Below are 21135 nucleotides of genomic sequence, written 5' to 3'. Positions count from 1 at the left end.
CCTTGAATAGGGCCTTTATTTAAACCACATCTCAACTGACAGAACTTGACTTTACATGGAAACTCCAAGCTGTGGCATCATGAGTTGGAAGATCTGTATTACTGAGAGAACACAGAGCTTCACACTTTTGGCGTTATTTCTATGGATTCAAAAGGATGTATTATGTATGCTGGCACAGTCCAACAATGAGTATATGACAAAGAAGTACAAGGAAAAACTGCACAGGAAGTTTTGAAAACAAAGGCAGGCGAGTTCAGCCCACTGTACTTAAAATAGTCTTAATTTCTCACAGATGCAAGCCGTCAAGTAAACACAGGAAATCTAAGAACAAAGCACTGGTGCCTCTTAAGCTTCCTAGTTTTTGTCCATTTATACTGACAGTTCATTCATAACAGATGTGGCTATGAATGACCAAATGTGCCGGAGTCTTTAACAGTTCCACAGATGTAAACCTCTCGTAGCCTCTGGCCCATAAGAACATCTGTGACAATCACTAATTCCTGTATCATGCCCCCTGCTGCCTATCTCACAAAACAGCAATAACACCCAATTTTGAAAGACTGCCTATTCAAGAGACAGTATGGCTACCACAAATTTCTGTACGTCCTAAGATTTTGTTCAGAGCAATAAACTTCTCCAGCAATAGAGCTGACTGGGGAAAGAGTGTGAGCAAGAGACAACCCCACCCACATGGCATTTCTACTAAGGCCTAACCCTAAAAGACCACACAGAAGGCTAGAACAGATTGAGAACCAATTAAAAAATACAAGCTGTAAGCCAAAGTTTATTTCCCTAATTAGACTTTGAGAGGTCCTAAATCTTCAGAGGGATTCTAGCACTAATATGATCCTTCTGGGGGAGCTGATTCTATAACAGGAATAAGAAACTCTAGGGCTAAACAGGGCTTTCACACAGGGCCATCCCTTGCATTAGAGAAATTTCTGATCCGCCAGGAAGAACCTATACTTGCCTCCATCATGTCAGCATGCAGGCGAACCAGCCGCTGCACCCGCACCTTCTTTCCTGTCCTCGTGTTATAGATGGTGTCACCCTTCTTCAACTCTCCTTGGTAATTGCGGACATAAGTTAACTGTCCAAATCGTCCAGCCTAGAAGTCAAGATTGGATAAGGTAGAAAGAAGAAAAAAGAAACATAAGAATCAAAATTAAGGGGCGCCTGGGTGGCTCAGTGGATTAAGCCTCTGCCTTCAGCTCTGGTCATGATCTCAGGGTCCTGGGTTCAAGCCCCACATCGGGCTCCCTGCTCGGCAGGGAGCCTGCTTCCCCCATGTCTCTCTGCCTGCCTCTCTGCCTACTTGTGACCTCTGTCAAATAAATAAATAAAATCTTAAAAAAAAAAAAATCAGAATTAAGAGAAAAACTTCACAACAACCTCCAATCGTTCCCTATCAATTGTGGTAGTATACTTTATACACGTTTTGGTTTATTGTCTAAAATACTTAAATACTAGCTTTGAATATAAATGAGTTAAGTGGTTGTTGTTGATCTTTTTGGTACTACTTCTGATTCTTCTGAAATAAAAATTAGAAAATAATTTTAAATTGCATATGCAATAAGGAATTATCCTTTTGCCTTCTGTTATTTCATAAGTTTGGTTTAATGCAATTAAGATATAAAACACAAATATAATTATAGGAAAGACAACAAAAATATAATTAGAAATGGTAAGACTGTATCATACATCTAAAAAAAATCCTTTGATAAGCACCTGCAAAGCTATATAAATAAGCATTCTTTAAAGTAACTGAATATAAAATAAATAACCAAAGATCAATTCCTCCTCAATACTAACACTAACCAACTGGGTATGTTTTAAAAGTTGCCATTTAACATTTAAAAGTTCCCATACTGATTTATAGGTTTAGCACAATAACAATAAAAACCCCAAAAGGAATTTTACAACATATTATTGATTTTAAAATTAATTTTGAAAAATAAATGAAAAGAAAAAGCAATTTCTTAAAGTATCCTGACAATAAGAAGCTTACATGACTGATATAAAAACATTTTAATACTCCAAACTTAAAAAGTACAGAAGGGGGACAAATTAAACTCAATAGCGTGCAGAGTAAAAAAATCTAAAATGCAGAATAGAACACATCTGTCAACAGACAATGATGACAGAAGACATGACAATGGATAAGTACAGCATTGTTCAATAACTGGGAGCTGGACAATTGGTCCTCTATGTGGAGGCAGAGGAGATACATTTAGAGTCCACCTCACAGCATACAGCAAAACAAATTCCAGCAGGATTAACAATGAAAAAAAAGGGTCACAAAAAAATAGAAAACATTTATGAAATATATACAAAGAGGATGTCTAAGGTTAAAAATGAGAGAAGTAAAAAAGATGAATACATTTGACTATAAATTTAAACTGCTGTTTTAAAAAATAAGAGAGCATTCAAATAAGTAAACACTTTGACACTAATTTTTAAAATAAGAAATGAGACAATTGCAAAAGAGGAATTATAACTGCATAATCAATATATGGAAAAATGTTCTGTACCATTAGGAATTAAAGCAAGATGTAAAGCAAGAAGAATTACTAACTTTCACTTTTAAAACCGGTAATAACTTTTAAATAATACTCAATGCTGATAAAGATTCATTGAAATAATTTACTACATTAACTCTAGGAAAGAAATCTGATAATAAACCATTAATATTAATATTAATATTAAAACATTCCATTCTTGGGGCACCTGAGTGGCTCAGTGGGTTAAGCCTCTGCCTTCGGCTCAGGTCATGATCTAAGGGTCCTGGGATGGAGCCCCGAATCAGGCTCTCTGCTCAGCAGGGAGCCTGCTCCCCGCCCTATCCCAACTGCCTCTCTGCCTACTTGTGATCTCTGTCTGTCAAATAAATAAATAAAATCTTAAAAAACAAACAAACAAACAAAAAAAATAGTGTTAAAACATTCCTTTAATTCAGTAATCACCATTTCAGGAATCCTAAGAAGATATTCCTAAATGTATATTTTTAAAAGCTTTACCCATAAAAATTGTCACAATTGTTATTTGCACTTTTCAACTTAAGTTTTCCAGAGTAAGTATATTATAAAAATTTTACAATAAAAACTAAAAGCCCCCCAAATAGAATCCCATCCCAGAAATAACCACCTTAACACTTCTAACTTAACCACTTCCTTTCCCTGTTAAAATAATATGAACACCAGCAACAACAACCTAACAAAAAGTACCCAAATCTTGGGTTTCTAATACCATTCTCGATTAAAAGTAATAGAACCAAGGCACCTAAAATGGTTGACTCTAGGGTGGAGACAGGGAGGATAAGCCTGGAGGATCCTGCAGTGCCATCAAAGTCAGGAAATACTCAAAAGAACAAAACACTACTCAATGTCAAAAGGACACAGGAACAATTCAAAGAGCTCCAATGGCCAAACCTGACCAACCTGCACAACAAAATAACGTGCTACTCATTGTGACTCAAAATACATATCCATGAGGCCATATTGACATAAAGATAGACTGAATAAAAATATAAATGGGGAGACAAGACAACTCTCCCGTATAGAAGAATCCCAAGTAACTTAACAGTAGATACTGCTCCCTCAAGGAAGTGGAACATGATTTCTCACAGCTTAAGTGTGGGCTGCTTACAGCAACCCAACTTCCATCTGAAGATGCAGTTTGGAAAGAGAAGGGGGAGTAATTTTCAGCAGAGTAATTTGTAACAAAATCATTTTGTAATAGGAAGAACACCTTAGAAGAAAATTTCCACCTACAACAATTACATACATTAGAAAGCAACTTACCGTGCTCGCTTTGGCAGCACATATACTAGAAAGCAACTTACCTCCAGTTTAAAAGCCAGGCCTACAAAAGGGTGGGAACTGCTTCTCTCGGAGTTCATTAAGATTTTTTTTTTCTCTCTTGAGTCACTTAAAAGAAATATAAATCTGTGAGATGCATTATTTGATATCTCTCTTATATCACTTTATTTTATTAAAGAAAAAGCATCTACATGTTAAACATTTCTACCTCATATAAGGGAAATTTCACTGAGATTGGTAAGAGTAACTTCTCAGGGCTTAATTACTACATTATGACATGACCAGAGCAGACTAAAAACACGAAAATGGCAGAGAAAGAAAAGAAAATAATCAACGAGAGCTTAAAAAAAATGTTTGCATTTCAAACTTTAAGGATTTTTGTTTGTTTGGTTTTGGTTTTGGTTTTTTTGGTGTGGCCGAAAATAGCTGGTCCCAAATGAAAAAACATTTACTAATGAAGAAAACCTTAGTAGATAATAAACCATACTTCTAACTCACAAACAATATGATATGGCAAATGGTATAATAGTTTTCTACATGTCAAAAGTGTTACCCAAATAGAAATTGGCAACTGATTTTTGTAAATTATGGGGGGAAAAACCAATAAACATAACTTAATCAAAAGAACCATTCTTAAATTCTTTCACAGTGCATAAATGTTATTTCTGCATGGACTAAGATTCAATTTCCAAGACTTACTCCTCATGATTGAGAATAGCATAATTTTGGACTTCAGATGGATTTGGGAGGTATTCTAAAACAGCATCTAGAAGAGGCTGAACTCCTTTGTTCTTTAACGCACTTCCCAAAAGAACAGGAGTAAATGACCTATTTAGAGTAGCTCTTCGGATTGCACACTACAAAAGAAAAAAAAATTAACAATTAACCTTAAAAAAAGTTTTGTATTTCAGATCAGTTACAAACCAGTAAGTGAGGGGCACCAGGGTGGCTCATGACCTTTGCCTTAGGCTCAGGTCATAATCCCAGGGTTCTGGGATCGAGCCCCACATCGGGCTCTCTGCTCAGTGGGGAGCCTGCTTCTCCCTCTCCCTCTGCCTGCCTCTCTGCCTACTTGTGATCTCTGTCTGTCAAATAAATAAATAAAATCTTAAAAAAAAAAAAAAAAAAAGAAAGAAAGAAAGAAACTTCAAACCAGTAAGTGAATAAAAGGAATTGACACTCTTTGGAGTACAGGCTATAGTGGAGACTAGAACGAGGTCCTCTATATATTAAAGGTCAAAATACAAGGAAAAAAATCAGTTCCTTCTCCAGGGCTAGGAAGCAATTTACTGTATAACTGCTTTTGACACTCTTGGAATGTCACTAATTTCCAATGTGACAAAAATACACACACACACACACACACACACACAGAAAACAGGCACACACAGAGAGAGGTATAAACAGTATGCTAACAATTATGTAATAATAAGGAAAAGTAACACACACACGCGCGCTGTGTCTGGAAAAATACAGCAAAAACTATTAACTGGCAACCTGTTTTAGGGAGGAGGCAGAGAACTAGGCAAACAGGAGACCGTAGGAGACTTTTTTTTTCTTTACTGTGTATCTTTGTGTACTTTTAAATGTTTAAAACCTATGAAAATATCTATTAAAAAACACATTTAATTAACAGATGTTTTCTTTCTTTTAAACAACATACATACAGGAAGCCAAGTAGTACAAATCACTCATAAACTAAGAGCCATGAGAGTAACAGGCTATGATGTTACTCTTGCTTGAGGTGTGAGCGCTATGAATGTGTCCCAGCTGTGTGCCACAGGCAGCCCTCCGGGCTAAGCACGTCTCTGAGAGTAAGCAATGGAACTAAGTTTTAGCAGCTAGAAGACATCAACAGCAATAGGGAAACCAGTGTACAATTATCCTTCTAGAAAACTAGTTATCGTAAAAAAAGAAAAAAAGCTTAAAGCAAAAACTTACAACCGTAACTTCTGAACATCACTATAATACAAGTCACTAACCACTTAATAAGCTACCTTAAGCCACAGGACCAAAACTGACTTACCAAACCTCCCGTATATGCAAGTAGGGACGTAAATAATCTTACCACATTTACTTTAAAACAGAAAAACAGGAAGGTGGTAGATAAATAGAAAAAAAAAAAAAATTAGAACCATCCTAATACCAGCCTAACAAAAGCTTTATTTTTCAAAAATTTCCCTTGTTTTCACACTTCAAAGGTGTTGCCTTTCCACTGTCCCTAATAATATATCCAACAATACAGAAAGTATACTCATGTATCCTCTGCAGAAAACAGTAAACAGAGCAGCACTGAATTGGCCATGCTTAGAAAGGCCTGTTTACAAGGTTGGCTCCTGGCTGGTGTCTGAGAACCTGGATTTCAGGGGGGTTCCCAGCATTCCCAGAACTGAGAATGGTTCCCCATGGCTACAGTCTGCACAATGGGTGGATGCTAAACACCTGCTTTCCTCCTGCAAGTCTGGAATTTGGGTAAATGCCAGGCAGAGGATGTCTTTCAATAGCCATTAATAAAACCTCATTCTAACAGATGAGATTCACAAGTATATCACAACTCACTGCTATAGGAGTGAGGCAAACCCTGCCATGACTCCATTGTGAGAGAACTCTTGGAAGCTGATACATGGTTTCTTCTGGACTTCATCTCATGTGCCTTTTCCCTTTGTTGATTTCGCTTTGTATCCTTTTACTGTAATAATCAGAGCCACAACTATGATAAGGTGTTGAGAATTTTGTGTGATCCTCCTAAATCACTGAACCTGGGAATGGTCCAGGGGACCTCTGACACATGCCCTTTAACAGATAAAAACCTAACTCTGTATTGTGGTTCCCAGGACACAGAGCTTGACCTATACCCTCCTACATAGTTTATGAAAACTAAAGGACTCAAGTTATGAGATTAGTAAGCGTCCTCAGCTTCGACAGGGTTCTTTCCTTGTGCATTTTGCCTACTATCAACTCCTGTGCCAGGTCTTAAACACAGTAATCATTTATCTGATCTCTGCTAAGTGTACAATGTGGTTTGGTAAAATAAGTACCAGTTTTTTTAATCGTAAAATAAACAAGATTTATCACTTTAACCATTTTTAAGTATACAGTTCAGTGGCATTAAGTACATTTACACTGCCATGCTGTCGTTACCACTATCCATCTCCAGAATTTTTTTATCATCTCAGATGGAAACTCTGTACTTCTTAAACTCTCTATTCTGTAACCCACCCCTCTGCCACCACCCCTGGTAACCACTATTTCTGTCTTTAGGAATTATGACTGTTCTGGGTACCTCACATAAGTGTAAAAATATGTCATTTGTCCTTTTGTATGGTTCATGTCATTTAGCATGTCTTCATGGTTCATCCATGCTATAGCATGCATCTGAATCTCCTTCCTTTTTAAGGCTAAATCATAGTCCATTGTATGTATATATTAATTTTGTTTATCCATTCATCCACTGATGGGCATTTGAGCTGTTTCCAGCTTTTTGCTACTGTGAAGAGTGCTACTACCAACACAGGGGTACAAATACCTATTTGAATAATTCTTTCGGGTATTATCCAGAAGTGGAACTGCTGAATCCATATGGTTGTTCTAGGTTTAATTTTTTGAGGAATGGCCGTACTTCTTCCACAGTGACTGCATCATTTCACATTCCCACTAACAATGCACAAGAGTTCCAATTTCTCTGTATCTTCGCCAACACTTGCTATTTTACTAGCTATCTTAATGGATAAAGTGAAATCCCATGATTTGACTTGCCTTCCCTAATAATTAGTGATGCTAAGCATCTTTTCATGGGCTTATGGGCTTATTGGCCTCTGTGTGTCTCCTGTGCAAAAATTATCTACTTGAAAAATAAATACCAATCTTAAGCAGAGATCTTTTTTTTTTTTTTTAAGGATCTAAATGACCAAGTGAAGAAATCTATACAGCCTTCTAAACAGTACAAGTATCAACATTTAGACTATAACCATTTAGCAGCCTCATCACTTAATCTGTTTTATTGCTGTAACACTTGTATATTTATCTTCTTTCTCCTTAAGAAGATATACCCAAGAAGTTGATTTATTTTCTAAGATTTTATTTATTTATTTGACACACAGAGAGAGATCACAAGTAGGCAGAGAGGCAGGCAGAGAGAGGGAGGAAGCAGGCTCCCTTCTGAGCAGAGAGCCTGATGCGAAATTCATTCCCAGGACCCTGGGATCATGACCTGAGCTGAAGGCAGAGGCTTAACCCATTGAGCCACCCAGGCGCCCAAGAGGTTGGATGTTTAAATATCATCTTTTCTTTTTAGAACTATAACTCCTTTCCCATTGTAAGATGTTACAGAACTCATTACTTAAAGAATAATAAGAAATAGCAAGTATTTTTTGAAAAAACCAATAATATTAAATAAATTTACTCAGATTTCATTAATAAAACCCATGCATAAAAGCATGTCTCTTACCCACAAAAAACCCCACCCTATTTTTCTTGTTATTGTAAGACTTATTTTGAGAGCACTTGCCTTTAAATCAGAAACTGAGGGGATTTTTTCCTCCAAGAACATCTCACCAAGCTGCTCATCTGAATTTGCAACACATTCAATCAGCTCTTGCCGGTGATCAGCAGCTGCTGCCCTGAATTCAGCTGGAATTTCCCCATATCGAACAAACTGACTAAGAAAAGAAATGCTTTATTTTACTACTATAAGGATACTCAATTATACAATATAAAGCACCAATGAAAAACACAAACCCTAATGGCTAAAATTTTTTTAAATGAGAAAGAGCTTTGATATAATGTAGATCTTTAAAATTTAGACAGAATAGTGGGCAAAAATACTTAAATAAGCAAAGCAAACTACCAAGGTTGTACTACTAATAAATACAAGAGCCAAGCTTCAAAGTCATTCTGACTCCAAAGCTCATATGACTCTTGAAAATTCTATTAACTAAATTAATCAGAATATCACAGTCACTAACAAAGAGGAAAAGAGACCTGACTCTATTCCTTCCACTGATAACAAACCCAATTACACAATTTTAACACAGAATATAGTAAAAAAAAGGTTACTAAATATGACAAACTCTTCAACCTTAACCCCAGATCGCCATTTCTTTAGGGGCTGGATAGGAAAGAATTATAAATATACACAACTGAGAAACAGATATACATGATATTTAAAACATCAGTCTCAAAAGTTTCAAAGTTCTTCTTTAAAAATGGAAACTAACGTCCAAAATATCAGCTTTTCAGAAAATGTGTTCCTAAATTAAAAAAGTAAAGGAAGTCAACCGCATATAGTCAGAAAATAATTTTATCTCAAAAAATGCTCTTCACAGCCTTCAGATCATAATTTCATCCTTCCTGTCAAGCTCCCCTGGTTCTTAGCCTTTTATGTCAGAATCAGCTGTGGGTCCTTTCAAAATTTATATACCCAGAGGTCTAGGGCTGGGAAAGAGGGCAGATATAGTAAGAAATTTCATCTGTGGTAGGGGCATAACAAAGTTTAAGAGCCTTTACTTTAGAAGACAAATGTGTGCCCTGGTAACTTTGGGAAAGTTGATTTATTAATTCATTTACAAACATTTTTGAGTCCTTATTGTGTACCAGAAAGTGCTAGGGCTTGGGACAGAATTGAATAAACATGATAAAATATCCCTATCCTCTTGGGCCTTACATTCTAAGAAATAGTAGATAAACCAGTCACTACTGTCATACAAGTAGGGAGAGAAACGCCTCATCTACTAGACAGCCTGTATCCTTCCCCTGCCTACAAGACGGCTGATGAGGATAAAGGATACAGTTAACTGAACACAACACCCTTCACCCACCCGCCAGACTAGCAATCCCAGTTTCACAGCAGAGAAAGAAAACCTCTCAGGAATTACCCCTAGAGAAACTGCTAGGCTATTGGGGACCACTCCTCATAATGAAGGGTCATTTATGTCTTCCCACATTGTCCCAAAACAGTGCCACTCAAAATGTGGTCTATAGACCTATAATGGCAACATCACCTGGGAGCTTTCCAGAAATGCAAATTCCAGGCTCCCCCTAGACCTACTGAATCAGAATCATTTGGAAGTGGATCCAGGAATGTGTTTTAACAAGCTTGCACGTGATTTTTTTGAATGTCAAATTTTGATTAACACAATTTTGTATGTAGAGGTCACTCAAAATTGATTGATGGATCAAATACCATGTCAAAAAGCACCAATTTGCTTCTTATGTTCTTCAAACCACATCTGCACTATTTTTAACTGCTTTTATGTATTGTCATTTTATCTCTGTAGTCTCATAAATAGAGCAAACATTCATGATCCATATTTTCTTCCCAGTTTTTATCATAATACCCAGGACACAGCAGCTACTCCATAAAAGTCCATAGGATGAATCAATGAATAAATAAACAAATGGAAAACGAGATACATTACTAGCCCAAGCTGATGGCCTGTTACCATATAACATATAACATTGCATATAACATGATATAAATTACCCAAAAAATAACATACTCTCCCTTGGAAAGAATACTAAGCAAAATGGGAACCAACTAGGATTAAAGGCATTAAAACAAAATCATTTGAGTATATTCCTCCAGCCACATTTTAAAAAGACGTTTTCTCTATGTTTAAAGAAGTCATCCTTTCTTTTTTCTTTTTGATGCTTTTTAAGGTATTAATAATACATTTTTAACTTACCCAAAGTCTCCATCAAAATAGATGGCTCGTTCCTCAATAAGGTCTATTATACCTCTAAAATCACCCTCCAAACCAATGGGTATCTGCATAAATGCTGCATTATGACTCAGTTTAGACCTGAAAAATAAAAACATATATGTTTACCAAATAAAAATACATATGTCCTCCCTAAAGCCCTTTGAAATGACAAAAATAAATCAATGGCAGATATTGTGGAACCGAGAAGGGTATCATCAGGAGCTCAAAACAGAAAATATATTGGGGCGCCTAGATGGCTCAGTCGTTAAGCATCTGCCTTGGGCTAGAGTCATGATCCTGGGGTCCTGGGACTGAGTCCCGCATCAGGCTCCCTGACCAGTGGGAGGCCTGCTTCTTCCTCTCCCACTCCCCCTGTTTGTGTTCCCTCTCTTGCTCTGTCAAATAAATAAAATCTTAAAAAGAAAAAAAGCCAAAAAACTCAGAAAATTTAAAACAATTGGGAGTAACCAAATTCACCATGCTCAGGAAGCCAAAACCCTATTTAAGCAACAAGAGAACTCTAAAATAAGTGTTTCTCCATCAGCTCCCCAGAATATCCTGGATCAAAAACATAAGGGGGAAGAACAAGTCAATGGTGGTTGATCAGAAAACTAAAGGATAGTGGGATCATCTTGTCCATCTCTCCTTAGATCAGCTGACTCTAGCAAAGCTGAGTACAGTTAAAGAGGAAGTTCTTACAGGAGAACTTTTAGCATGCATGTTAAAAATCAGATATTCATTATCAGCGTATACCCTCTATCAGGCACAACCACTGAAGGGATTCACGGCAGGTATTCTCACTGAAAAAGAAACATGCTCTGGCTACTATAGTGTAGTCTAGACTCTAGGCCCCCATCTATAACTATGGATAGAGAACTAAGAATCACCAAATATTTGAAGGTTACCAATAGCTTGAAAGAGACGTGTGAGCTCAAGAAACAGTATTAACTTCCAACAACAGAGTTATCGAAAGAAAATAAAATGCAAAGATCTGAGAACTACCTTTCTATTAATGAAGACGATGCAATAAAAGACAAAGTTTAGGAAATTAATTACATAATTACAGAAATTAAAAAGAAAGAAAAGGCTAACATAACAGAAGGGACACAGATGACCTTCAGATTAGTGAGCTGGAAGACTGACATCAATTCTCATAACCCAGATGAAAATGAGAATAAACAAAATGTATGAAATAGTAGAATGAATGGTAGAAAAGGTAATACATGGAGATGAGATCCAGAAGTTCTAAAATCTGTTTAATAGGAGTTACACAATGCAGATAAGAGGGAACAGAGCAGAAAGAGAACTGCAGTAGTCACATAAATGCTAGAAGAGAATTTTCTGGAATTCACACAACAACATGGTAGAAATAGTCCATCCATTGCCAAGTACAAGTAAAATATAAGTAAAAAGGACAAAAAGTGAAAAGGTTTTGTTTTCAAACCTAAGTAAGAAATTACTAAGTAACTAAGTAAGAAATGACTACAAATACCCAATAAAGAAAACTTTCAAGTTCATATTCCCAAATATATCACTTCCATCAGTGCGCACAGCAATACTGTCTTTTGAAGCTCTTCCAACACTGTATCCTTCATGACCAGACACATTGCTCTTGGTCTTTCCACTACCAGAAACTTTATACTATTTTCATCAGCTCTGCCCTGGGATATTTCAATAGGAAACTGATAGCTCCATTTACACATCCACCAAAGATGAAAGTGAAACTTCCACTCTTTTCAAAGGCTATGTGAAATATATAATATTGAGCAAAGTGTAAAATGCCAGGACCACAACTTAGTTACATCTGGTACAGAAAGGAAGTGTTACTGTTATTTTAGCAAGTATGTTACCATATGAACCCAAGGGAATACACCAAAACTTCTTAAGGGCATTAATTAAAATTCCTTAAGTTTTGGGTGCATGGGTGGCTCAGTGGATTAAAGTTTCTGCCTTCAGCTCAGGTCATGATTCCAGGGTCCTGGGATTGAGCCCCACATCGGACTCTCTGCTCTGCAGGGAGCCTGCCTCCTCTCTCTCTCTGCCTGCCTCTCTGCCTAGTTATGATCTCTGTCAAATAAATAAATAAAATCTTTAAAAAAAAAAAGATAAAAAATTAATAAATAAAAAATAAAGTTCCTTCAGTAAAGGTTACAACAGACAATCCTCTAGGTTTGTCTAAACATATACTTATAGAATCCACACTAGATTATTACTTCTCTAATCACAGCAAAATAGTGAATTGCCAGATTGTTATCTGGATTCACCTTAAACCTCCCTATAATTTAAGTCACATTTTCCCCATTTTACAGCAAATGTAACTGATGAGATCACATCACAAACCAAACTACTGACTTCAATGTTTCTTTTACTAAGATAAGTACTCACATAAATTTTAGGGAAAAAAACTTTTTTTTTCCCCTAAAAATTTTTTTAGGAATAAAGCTTAATGACATTGAATTAATAATTGTCCTTCTATGTCAGGTTTCTTATCCAAATCATCACAGCCCCTCCTGTTCTTACTAAGGCTCAGTACCTCATTTGCTGCAGGGCCCTGGTGGGGTTGGAGCCCATTCGGTCCAATTTGTTAATAAAAGTTAAAAAAGGAACGTTGTAGCGCTTCATCTGACGATTAACAGTCATGGTCTGGCACTGCACCCCTCCAACAGCACAGAGAACGAGGACTGCACCATCCAACACTCTCAGGGCCCTTTCAACTTCTATTGTGAAGTCCACATGTCCTAAATTAGACAAAGAAGTGTGGGTCTTAAAGTATGAATTTTTATAACATGCACGATTACAAGCTTTGTATCTCTCCTCATGATGTAAGTCTTTTAATTAGAATGTGGATTTCTTAAACCACCATACTGTTTACTCACCATAAGGTCCAGGGGCCCAACTCTTCAAAAAACTGTAAGGGGGGTGCCTAAGTGGCTCAGCTGTTAAGCACCTGCCTTCAGCGGGGGTCATGATCCCGGAGTCTTGGGATCGAGCCCCGCATGGGTCTCCCTGCTTGGCGGGAGGCCTGCTTCTCCCTCTCCCACTCCCTCTGCTTGTGTTTCCTCTCCTGCTGTGTCTCTGTCAAATAAATAAATAAAAACCTTAAAAAAAAAACAAAAAACACAACAAAACTACGAGGGCCTGGGCACCTTTAAATCAGATACAGCTTTCAATGGACAAGAACCTTCCTACTCAAAATTTATTTGCAGTGTTTTTTTTTTTTTTAAGATTTTACTTATTTATTTGATACAGAGAGAGAGAGAACAAATGGGGGAGCTGCAGGCAGAGGAAGAAACAGGAAGCCCGATCCAGAACTTGATCTCATGGATTATGACCTGAGCTGAAGGCAGTTGCTTAACCAACTGAGCCACCCAGGCGCCCTATTTGCACTCTCTTTTAAGGAAACCACAAAATGATGAAGAGTTCTAGGTCTCAGATTTCTCTAACAAGAATTCACAGTCACACTTTTGAATATCATTTGACACTTAAAAATGAGCTGGGACATAATAAAGAACTAAATGTGCTTTTGTCAAAACAATCTGCAACAATTAAACTAAGACTTCAACTCACCAGGAGTATCTATAATGTTGATATTGACATCTTTCCACATGGTATAGGTGGCTGCTGACTGAATAGTGATTCCTCGTTGTCTCTCTAGTTCCATAGAATCCATGACAGCACCAACTCCATCTTTACCTTTCACCTAAACACAAGCACAGCAATTCAGAGTCCCCCATCCCTACATCCCAAGAAGGAAAGAAATCTTACTGAGTTGGAACTAGAACACAGAGAGTTAACTGATGCAATTTTCAGAGAAGTCAGACCATATCATATTGTGAAACAGAGAAATGATTACAAGTTTTTCCCTCTATTATCTGTCTAACCCTCTTTTCATTGCTCTTCCCAACAACGGCTAAATAGAGCAATCACCTCAGTCTTTGAGCCAAACCCCGTTTCCTCTGCACTGTTCCTGCCCACTAGCCTTGTGACAGTCCGTGAGCAGATGCTCAAAGCACACATTTTTCCCTGCTCTATGACATGTGGATTTTGAGGCCTGAGTGGGAAGGAGTCAGCTTGCAAAATATGTGACTTAACAAGATGACCTTAACAAGATGGAGAGTTAAGTTACTCAATAATATGGTAATTTCTTTAGAAGACGTTCAAGTTAAAAAATTTTTTTCCTGATACATGTATTTTGTAACTATTAACATTATACTATATATAGTTTTAAACCCTTCTTAAACATCTCTCCATAACGTTAAACAGTATGTAAATACGACTTTAAAAGCTGCTTAAGAATATATCATGATATATTAATTGAAGTATAATTAATAGTTGTATTAGTTTCAGGTGTGGACTTAACATTCCTAAAGGACAATCTACCGAGGATACTCATAGTGATGATTTCTAGAAAGATTCCTCACAACAACACTGCAAGCCAGTTTGACCTATCTATCCCTTTGTGCTAGGACTTCAATAAAGATCCACTGTAACCATTCTTTTAATCTTTCAGGTTTTGTGATGTTTATTAAATCGTAACTACCAAGCTCAAACTAGCTTTGAATCAACCAGGAACTCCACACCTCATGCATCTTTGCAATTCTGCCAGTGTAGTAAAGCACTCGTTCTGTTAATGTAGTTTTTCCAGAATCAATGTGAGCTGAAATTCCAATATTTCGTATCTTTTCATTAGGAATCACTCCTGACGAACTCCATCGGCAGACTTCCCAATTAACCTGAAAAAATAAGAGCTCAAATCAATGCACTTTTTATAAGAGATAATGGGCAACTAGAATTGGTTTGGTTGGTATCTTTCCACCAAAGAAACTCAATGGAAAAAAAACATTATGTGAGATTATGTGCAACTCCTGTAACCAAAGGAGAAACTGCAAGAGAGGACAGAAAGGGCATACATATTCTTATAAATAAATCAGAAAAATATAGTCAAATAAGCTAGTTAAATAAAGGGGGACAGATACTTTTCCAAATGTCACAGGTTTGAAAATACATGCTGAGGCTAATAAAACCAGTAAGACAGCTTCCAACAATTTTAAAAGGAAACACAGATTTCGTTTAAATTTTACTTATATTCCCCCTTCTCCCTTATTGTAGTTGACAGCTAGCAAGGATGTTTTCCAACACATATGCTTTGTGTTGTGGTACGGATAGTTCCAAGGGACCACACAAAAGGTTTCCAATTCCTTCTGCACGAAAAGAATTACTTTTTTAAAAACTTCATTTCATTTTGGTGGAGGTGGGGGTAAGGGAGAACCTTATATTTTACCGAATCAAGACAATATAAACCTCTCCCCATAGGACTGCAAATCCAAAAGGTACTGCAGCACTTCTGGGGAAAGAGAAACAGAAGAACTTAGAAAAGTTGGGCAAATACTAAATGGATTCTGGTGGACAGGCATTTAGATGAAATCCCATGAATATCAGCAAGCAAAGCAAACGACGTCTGCATACCAGGAAAGTCTCAACTCCCACCCCAACCTACTCCACTCTGCAACCTCCGCAAAAGACAGAAATAGGATCAAAGTACCGGGAAGTTCGAACGACAAAACAAATAATCCAGAGTCTGCCCGAAGAGGGCTGTCCACAGCCCAAGGACTCTGCGCAGAAAAGAGCACTCGATAATGAGTCAGAAGCCCTGGGTTCGAACCCTGAACACACTAATTTTTCAGCTGTTCTGACCGGCACTCCAGTCACTTCCCCCTCCCCCCCAAAAAGAGGCTGAAACATAAATCGGTGGCCCGTCCACTCCCCCAGGGTACCGAGACGCAGCTCATGAATAACGAGATGTTCAGGTACCGAAAAACTTTTCAGCACTGAGGCACGACACCTCGTACCCGGAGCTCTCAGGAGGTCCCAGAGAAGTCATTACTGTTCCCTAGCCCTGGAGGGACAAGCAAGGTCCTTTATGCAGTCCCTGGTTTGGTTTCGCCTCGCCGGGCTCTAGTACCTGCTTCCTCTGCCATCCCAGGGTAGCGAGGACCCGCGGAAGCGGCCCGCGCCCCAAAGCCGTGACAGCGGCTGCTCCCACCAGTCTCATGGCAAGCGCAGAAGTGGCGTAAAGGTGGGGCAGCTGTAGGTCTACTCAACAACCTGACCCACATCAAAACGCGTTCAAAGTCACGCCGGCAATCAGTGCCGGAAGAGCGCTTCCGGGTCGAAGGATGCGGAGGAGGTGAGAGGAAAGAAAAGAGGAGAGACTTCCGGCCCTCAGAGCCAACCAGCCCCATCTACTGCCCTTGCGCCCTCTATGGACCTGGAAGAGAAAGTGCAACCGCTCTGCCCCTAGGAAGATGCAACATTTATTTTTCCTTTATTTTTTTAAATTTTTATTTATTTTTAAAATTTCTTTTCAGTGTTCCAGAATTCACTGTTTATGTACCCCACCCAGTGCTCCATGCAATACGTGCCCTACATAATACCCATCCCCAGGCTCACCCAACCTCCCAACCTTTTGAACGTGGTTATTTTGCGTGTTCGGTGTTGCCGTCATGTCTACTTTTGCGTAGGTTTAAAATTTTTCATAACTTTTAAAAAAGTTGTGAAACTTTAAAAGTTTAAAAAAGTTTTAAAAAGTTATGAAATAGCCTCCTCTCCCCTTTAAAGGGCCCTGCTTGAACAGCCACACCAATATAACAAGAAATGTGGAGATGTGTTTACAACAGAATAAAGTAAAAAACAAAATGAAAAGTTGCTGTTTATGTTATTTACAAATGCAAAAATAATAATAATAATAAGACATGACCCGAAGGGCGCCTGGGTGGCTCAGTTTGGTTAAGTGACTGCCTTCAGCTCAGCTCCTGATTCTAGGATTCTGGGATGGAGCCCCGCAGCGGGTTCCCTGCTAAGTGGGGAGTCAGTCTCAGTCTGTCTTCCCCTCTGCCCCTCACCACTAACACCCCACCCGGCTCATATTCTCTGTCAAATAAATAAGATCTTTAAAAAGAAAAAAGACATGACTTGAAAAATGAACTGTCAATTATGTTTTTTCTCATTTCAAAAAGTTCACTGTTGGATGTTAAATGTTACATGTTCAGGCCGTAGGGAAGATGGCATCCTTGATGATTCCAGTTAGATCTCTTAGAAGTGTTCTGAGGGTGGCCTGGGTGGCTCAGTGGGTTAGAGCCTCTGCCTTCGGCTGGGGTCAGGATCCCAGGGTCGTGGGATCGAGCTCTCTGCTTGGCACGGAGCCTGCTTCCTCCTCTCTTTGTCTGCCTTTGCCTACTTGTGATCTCTGTCAAATAAAATCTTAAAAAAAAAAAATGCATTTCGAGCTCAGTATGTCCAAACAGAGCTTATCTTCCTCCCCAAAACCTTCTCCTCCAGTATTTCGAAAATGGAAACCCCGCTGAAGTTGCCCAGACAAAAATATCACTTCACCACTACTCTTGGACACCTCTGGTCTAACCTGTCAGCATATGTTATAGGCACCACCTTCAAAAATAGATCCAGGATCTGCCCTTTCTCCCCGCCTCTCAACACTGCCATCTCTCCACCAGATTATAATAGATTTCCTAAAAATCTCGCTGCTTTGCCTACAGCTCAGCTTATTCTCAACACTGTAACTAGAGGGATCCTTTTAACCCAGACCTTGTCATTTCTCTGCTGAAAATACTCCATTCAGTGAGTTCATCGTTGCTGTTATCTCTACTTTTGTGTAGGTTTGAAACTTTTCATAACTAAATTTTTAAAAAATTCTAAAGTGGCTTCCCGTCCTCCTTAGAGTAAGTGGCTGCAAATACTCTACTTCAGCAGCCAAACCAACATAGCCTTACTTTCCCTAGCTGGTTTTGCTCCAGCCACATTGGCCTCCTTACTGATCCTCATATAATCAGAGACTTTGCTCTTCCCTAGATCCTGTGGCAGCCCTTTTCTTTGTTTTCAGTAGCCTCATCAGTGAGAAGTTCCCTAACCAACTTTTCTGAACCAGCAGCCTCCTCCCTTTCTATCTTTTCATGCTGTTTAATTTTCCTTTGGAGCACTTCTTAGATAGATCCAGACATTTCACATACCTGTTCATTGTCCAGCTCTCCCAATGGGAATGTAAGTTCCATAAGGAAACCAATTTGGTTTTGTTAATTTCTGTAACCCTTTGCATATGGTAGGTGCTCAATAAGTATTAAATGAATGTACAAATGAGAATAAGTAAATAGAAATCAGAGTAAATTATAAGGGACAAGAAAAGAAAAATCAAAGTTTCAATGATGAATTTCAAATTCACTTTTCATATGCCATCCATGTATTAACTTGCAAGAAAGGAGAGAATAAATCCATTAATGCTGAGTATACCCAATAAACTTTTGTTTAGACTTTCAAAAATTCAGTCTTTATAAGCCTTTTATGTATTTGCTTAAAATACATATGTAATTATGCAAATGATAATAAAATTAAGGTTAAAGATATAAATTGTCAAATAAAACAACGTATCTACAACACTAAAACCACTTTAACAAACTAAGCTTAAGTAAAAATTCATGCTCATTATCTTGTGTATTCATATTTTTCTGTAACTATGCTGATGTTTTTAAAGATTTTATTTATTTATTTGACAGACAGAGATCACAAGTAGGCAGAGAGGCAGGCAGAGAGAGAGAGGGGGAAGCAGGCTCTCCGCAGAGCAGAGAGCCCGATGTGGAGCTCTATCCCAGGACTCTGGGATCATGACCTGAGCTGAAGGCAGAGGCTTTAACCCACTGAGCCACCCAGGTGCCCCAAGATTTTATTTATCTGATAGAGATCGCAAGAATGCAGAAAGACAGGCAGAGAGAGAGGAGGAAGCAGGCTCCCCCCTGAGCAGAGAGCCCAACATCGGACTCGATCCCAGGACCCTGGGATCATGACCCAAGCCGAAGGTAGAGGCTTTAACCCACTGAGCCACCCAGGCGCCCCTGAATATATTATTTTTATTAATCACTTTTAATCAAAATAATCAACTTTTCTTTATTCCAAAAGGAAAACTGGAAGACAGAAAACCAAGAACTGTCTAGCTAAATTTTTATGTTATTATAGATTATCTCTGTTAAGGGGTGTGTGTGTGTGTGTGTGTGTGTGTGTTTAGAGGGAGCAAGCTTGTTGGGGGCAGAAGGCAGAGACAGAAAGAGAGGATCTTAAGCAGGCTCTACAGCCAGTGCTGAGCCCTATGCAGACTGGATCTCACAACCCTGAGATCAGGACCTGAGCCAAAATTAAGAATTAGACACCCAACCAACTGAGCCACTCAGGTACTCTTAATTCTATTAACTTTTAAAGTGGCAAAATACACATACACAGTATCATCCAAAACATTTCCATGGTTAATTCATAGTCATTTTATAATCTCTAAGAAATTTGAAACTATCCTCAGTGACCAAAATCTTGTATCAGTTTTTACTTAGAAACTATCCAAGTATGGGGTGCCTGGGTGGCTCAGTGGGTTAAGTCTCTGCCTTCAGCTCAGGTCATGATCTCAGGGTCCTGGAATTGGGCTCTCCGCTCAGCAGGGAGCCTGCTTCCCCCTCTCTCTGCCTGCCTCTCTGCCTACTTGTCATCTCTGTCAAATAAATAAATAAAATCTTAAAAAAAAAAAGAAAGAAAGAAACTATCCAAGCGTCCAAGGACTAATTTAATATTTTCTAAGCTCTGGAAAAGTTAACTAAAGATCTGGAAAATTACAATTTTAGCTAACACTTTCAGTCATTATAATAAATAGTATTATAGTAATCTTGTAAGATTAAAACCCCTTTAAAAGAGATCTGCATTGTAATTTTATTTAGATAAACACCATTTTGTATTTTGCAATCTTACACAATTGATGGAGTCAACAATAAATTATCTGACCCATAAAATCAATATAGGAAATTTGGGAAGCTTAAATCATGAGAAGTTCAACCTTGGTTTTATATAAACTAGAAGATTTTATTAGCATTAATTTATGTAATAAAACCTGGAAGAAGACTATAGTTGACCATATTCATTCCTTTACACAAATGCACCTATTTATCAGAAATATTTCATAAAACTTTTTAAAAAGTACTTCATAAACCTTATATTCATAATCATTAAATCATATTTTAAAACTCCTCTTTTATCTTGAAAACTTTCTTATAATCATACTAACAAAAGCTATTATTTAAATGCACTTGTCCACATTTTTTATGCAAAACAGCACAAGTGGTTAACAGACTTTTTGTCTTAGACATTTTGGACTATTTGGACTAGATATTACTAGATTACACCTATGCCAAAATGACCTTTTTCTCAATTCATCTTTAAAATTTTTCAAGTGCACAGTGCCTAGGTCGCTCAGTGGGTTGAACATCTGACTCTTGATCTCTGCTTGGGTCATGATCTCATCGTCTTGAGATAAGTCCCATATCAAGCTCTGAGCTCATCAAGGAGTCTGTTCATCCTTCTCCCTCTGTTCCTCCCCCTGCTTGCACATGCTGTATTTCAAATCAATCAAAAAATAAAATCTTTAAAAATTTTCAAGTGGGAGGAAAAAATTGGAACAGGAGAAACAGTGAGCTAGATGGCATATTAAACATTTTGAGTTTGAGGGTCACATGGCTGGATCAATCAGTAGAGCAGGTGACTCTTGATCTCAGGGTTGTGGTTCCAGTCCCACA

The 21135-nt window shown here is 38.0% G+C and overlaps 1 protein-coding gene across 1 annotated transcript in view; it reads right to left on the bottom strand.

Moving 5' to 3' along the window:
* GFM1 (G elongation factor mitochondrial 1) overlaps positions 1-16704 on the bottom strand; it is a 43412-nt gene extending 26708 nt beyond the window's left edge. The window contains exons 1-9 of the mRNA XM_044251684.1: positions 16482-16704; positions 15100-15252; positions 14087-14219; positions 13053-13257; positions 10502-10618; positions 8326-8476; positions 4518-4675; positions 3842-3926; positions 971-1108 (exon numbers count right to left, since the gene is read on the bottom strand). Of these exons, the coding sequence (XP_044107619.1) occupies positions 971-1108; positions 3842-3926; positions 4518-4675; positions 8326-8476; positions 10502-10618; positions 13053-13257; positions 14087-14219; positions 15100-15252; positions 16482-16571 (1230 nt within the window). The 5' untranslated portion in view covers positions 16572-16704. The remainder of the gene's footprint in view (positions 1-970; positions 1109-3841; positions 3927-4517; positions 4676-8325; positions 8477-10501; positions 10619-13052; positions 13258-14086; positions 14220-15099; positions 15253-16481) is intronic.
* Between the last annotated feature and the right edge of the window lie 4431 nt (positions 16705-21135).

Source organism: Neovison vison, chromosome 6, assembly GCF_020171115.1.
Source record: "Neovison vison isolate M4711 chromosome 6, ASM_NN_V1, whole genome shotgun sequence".
Taxonomy (NCBI): domain Eukaryota; kingdom Metazoa; phylum Chordata; class Mammalia; order Carnivora; family Mustelidae; genus Neogale; species Neogale vison.
Note: the sequence above shows the minus strand (reverse complement) of the source record. Positions and strands in the feature narration are given on the sequence as shown.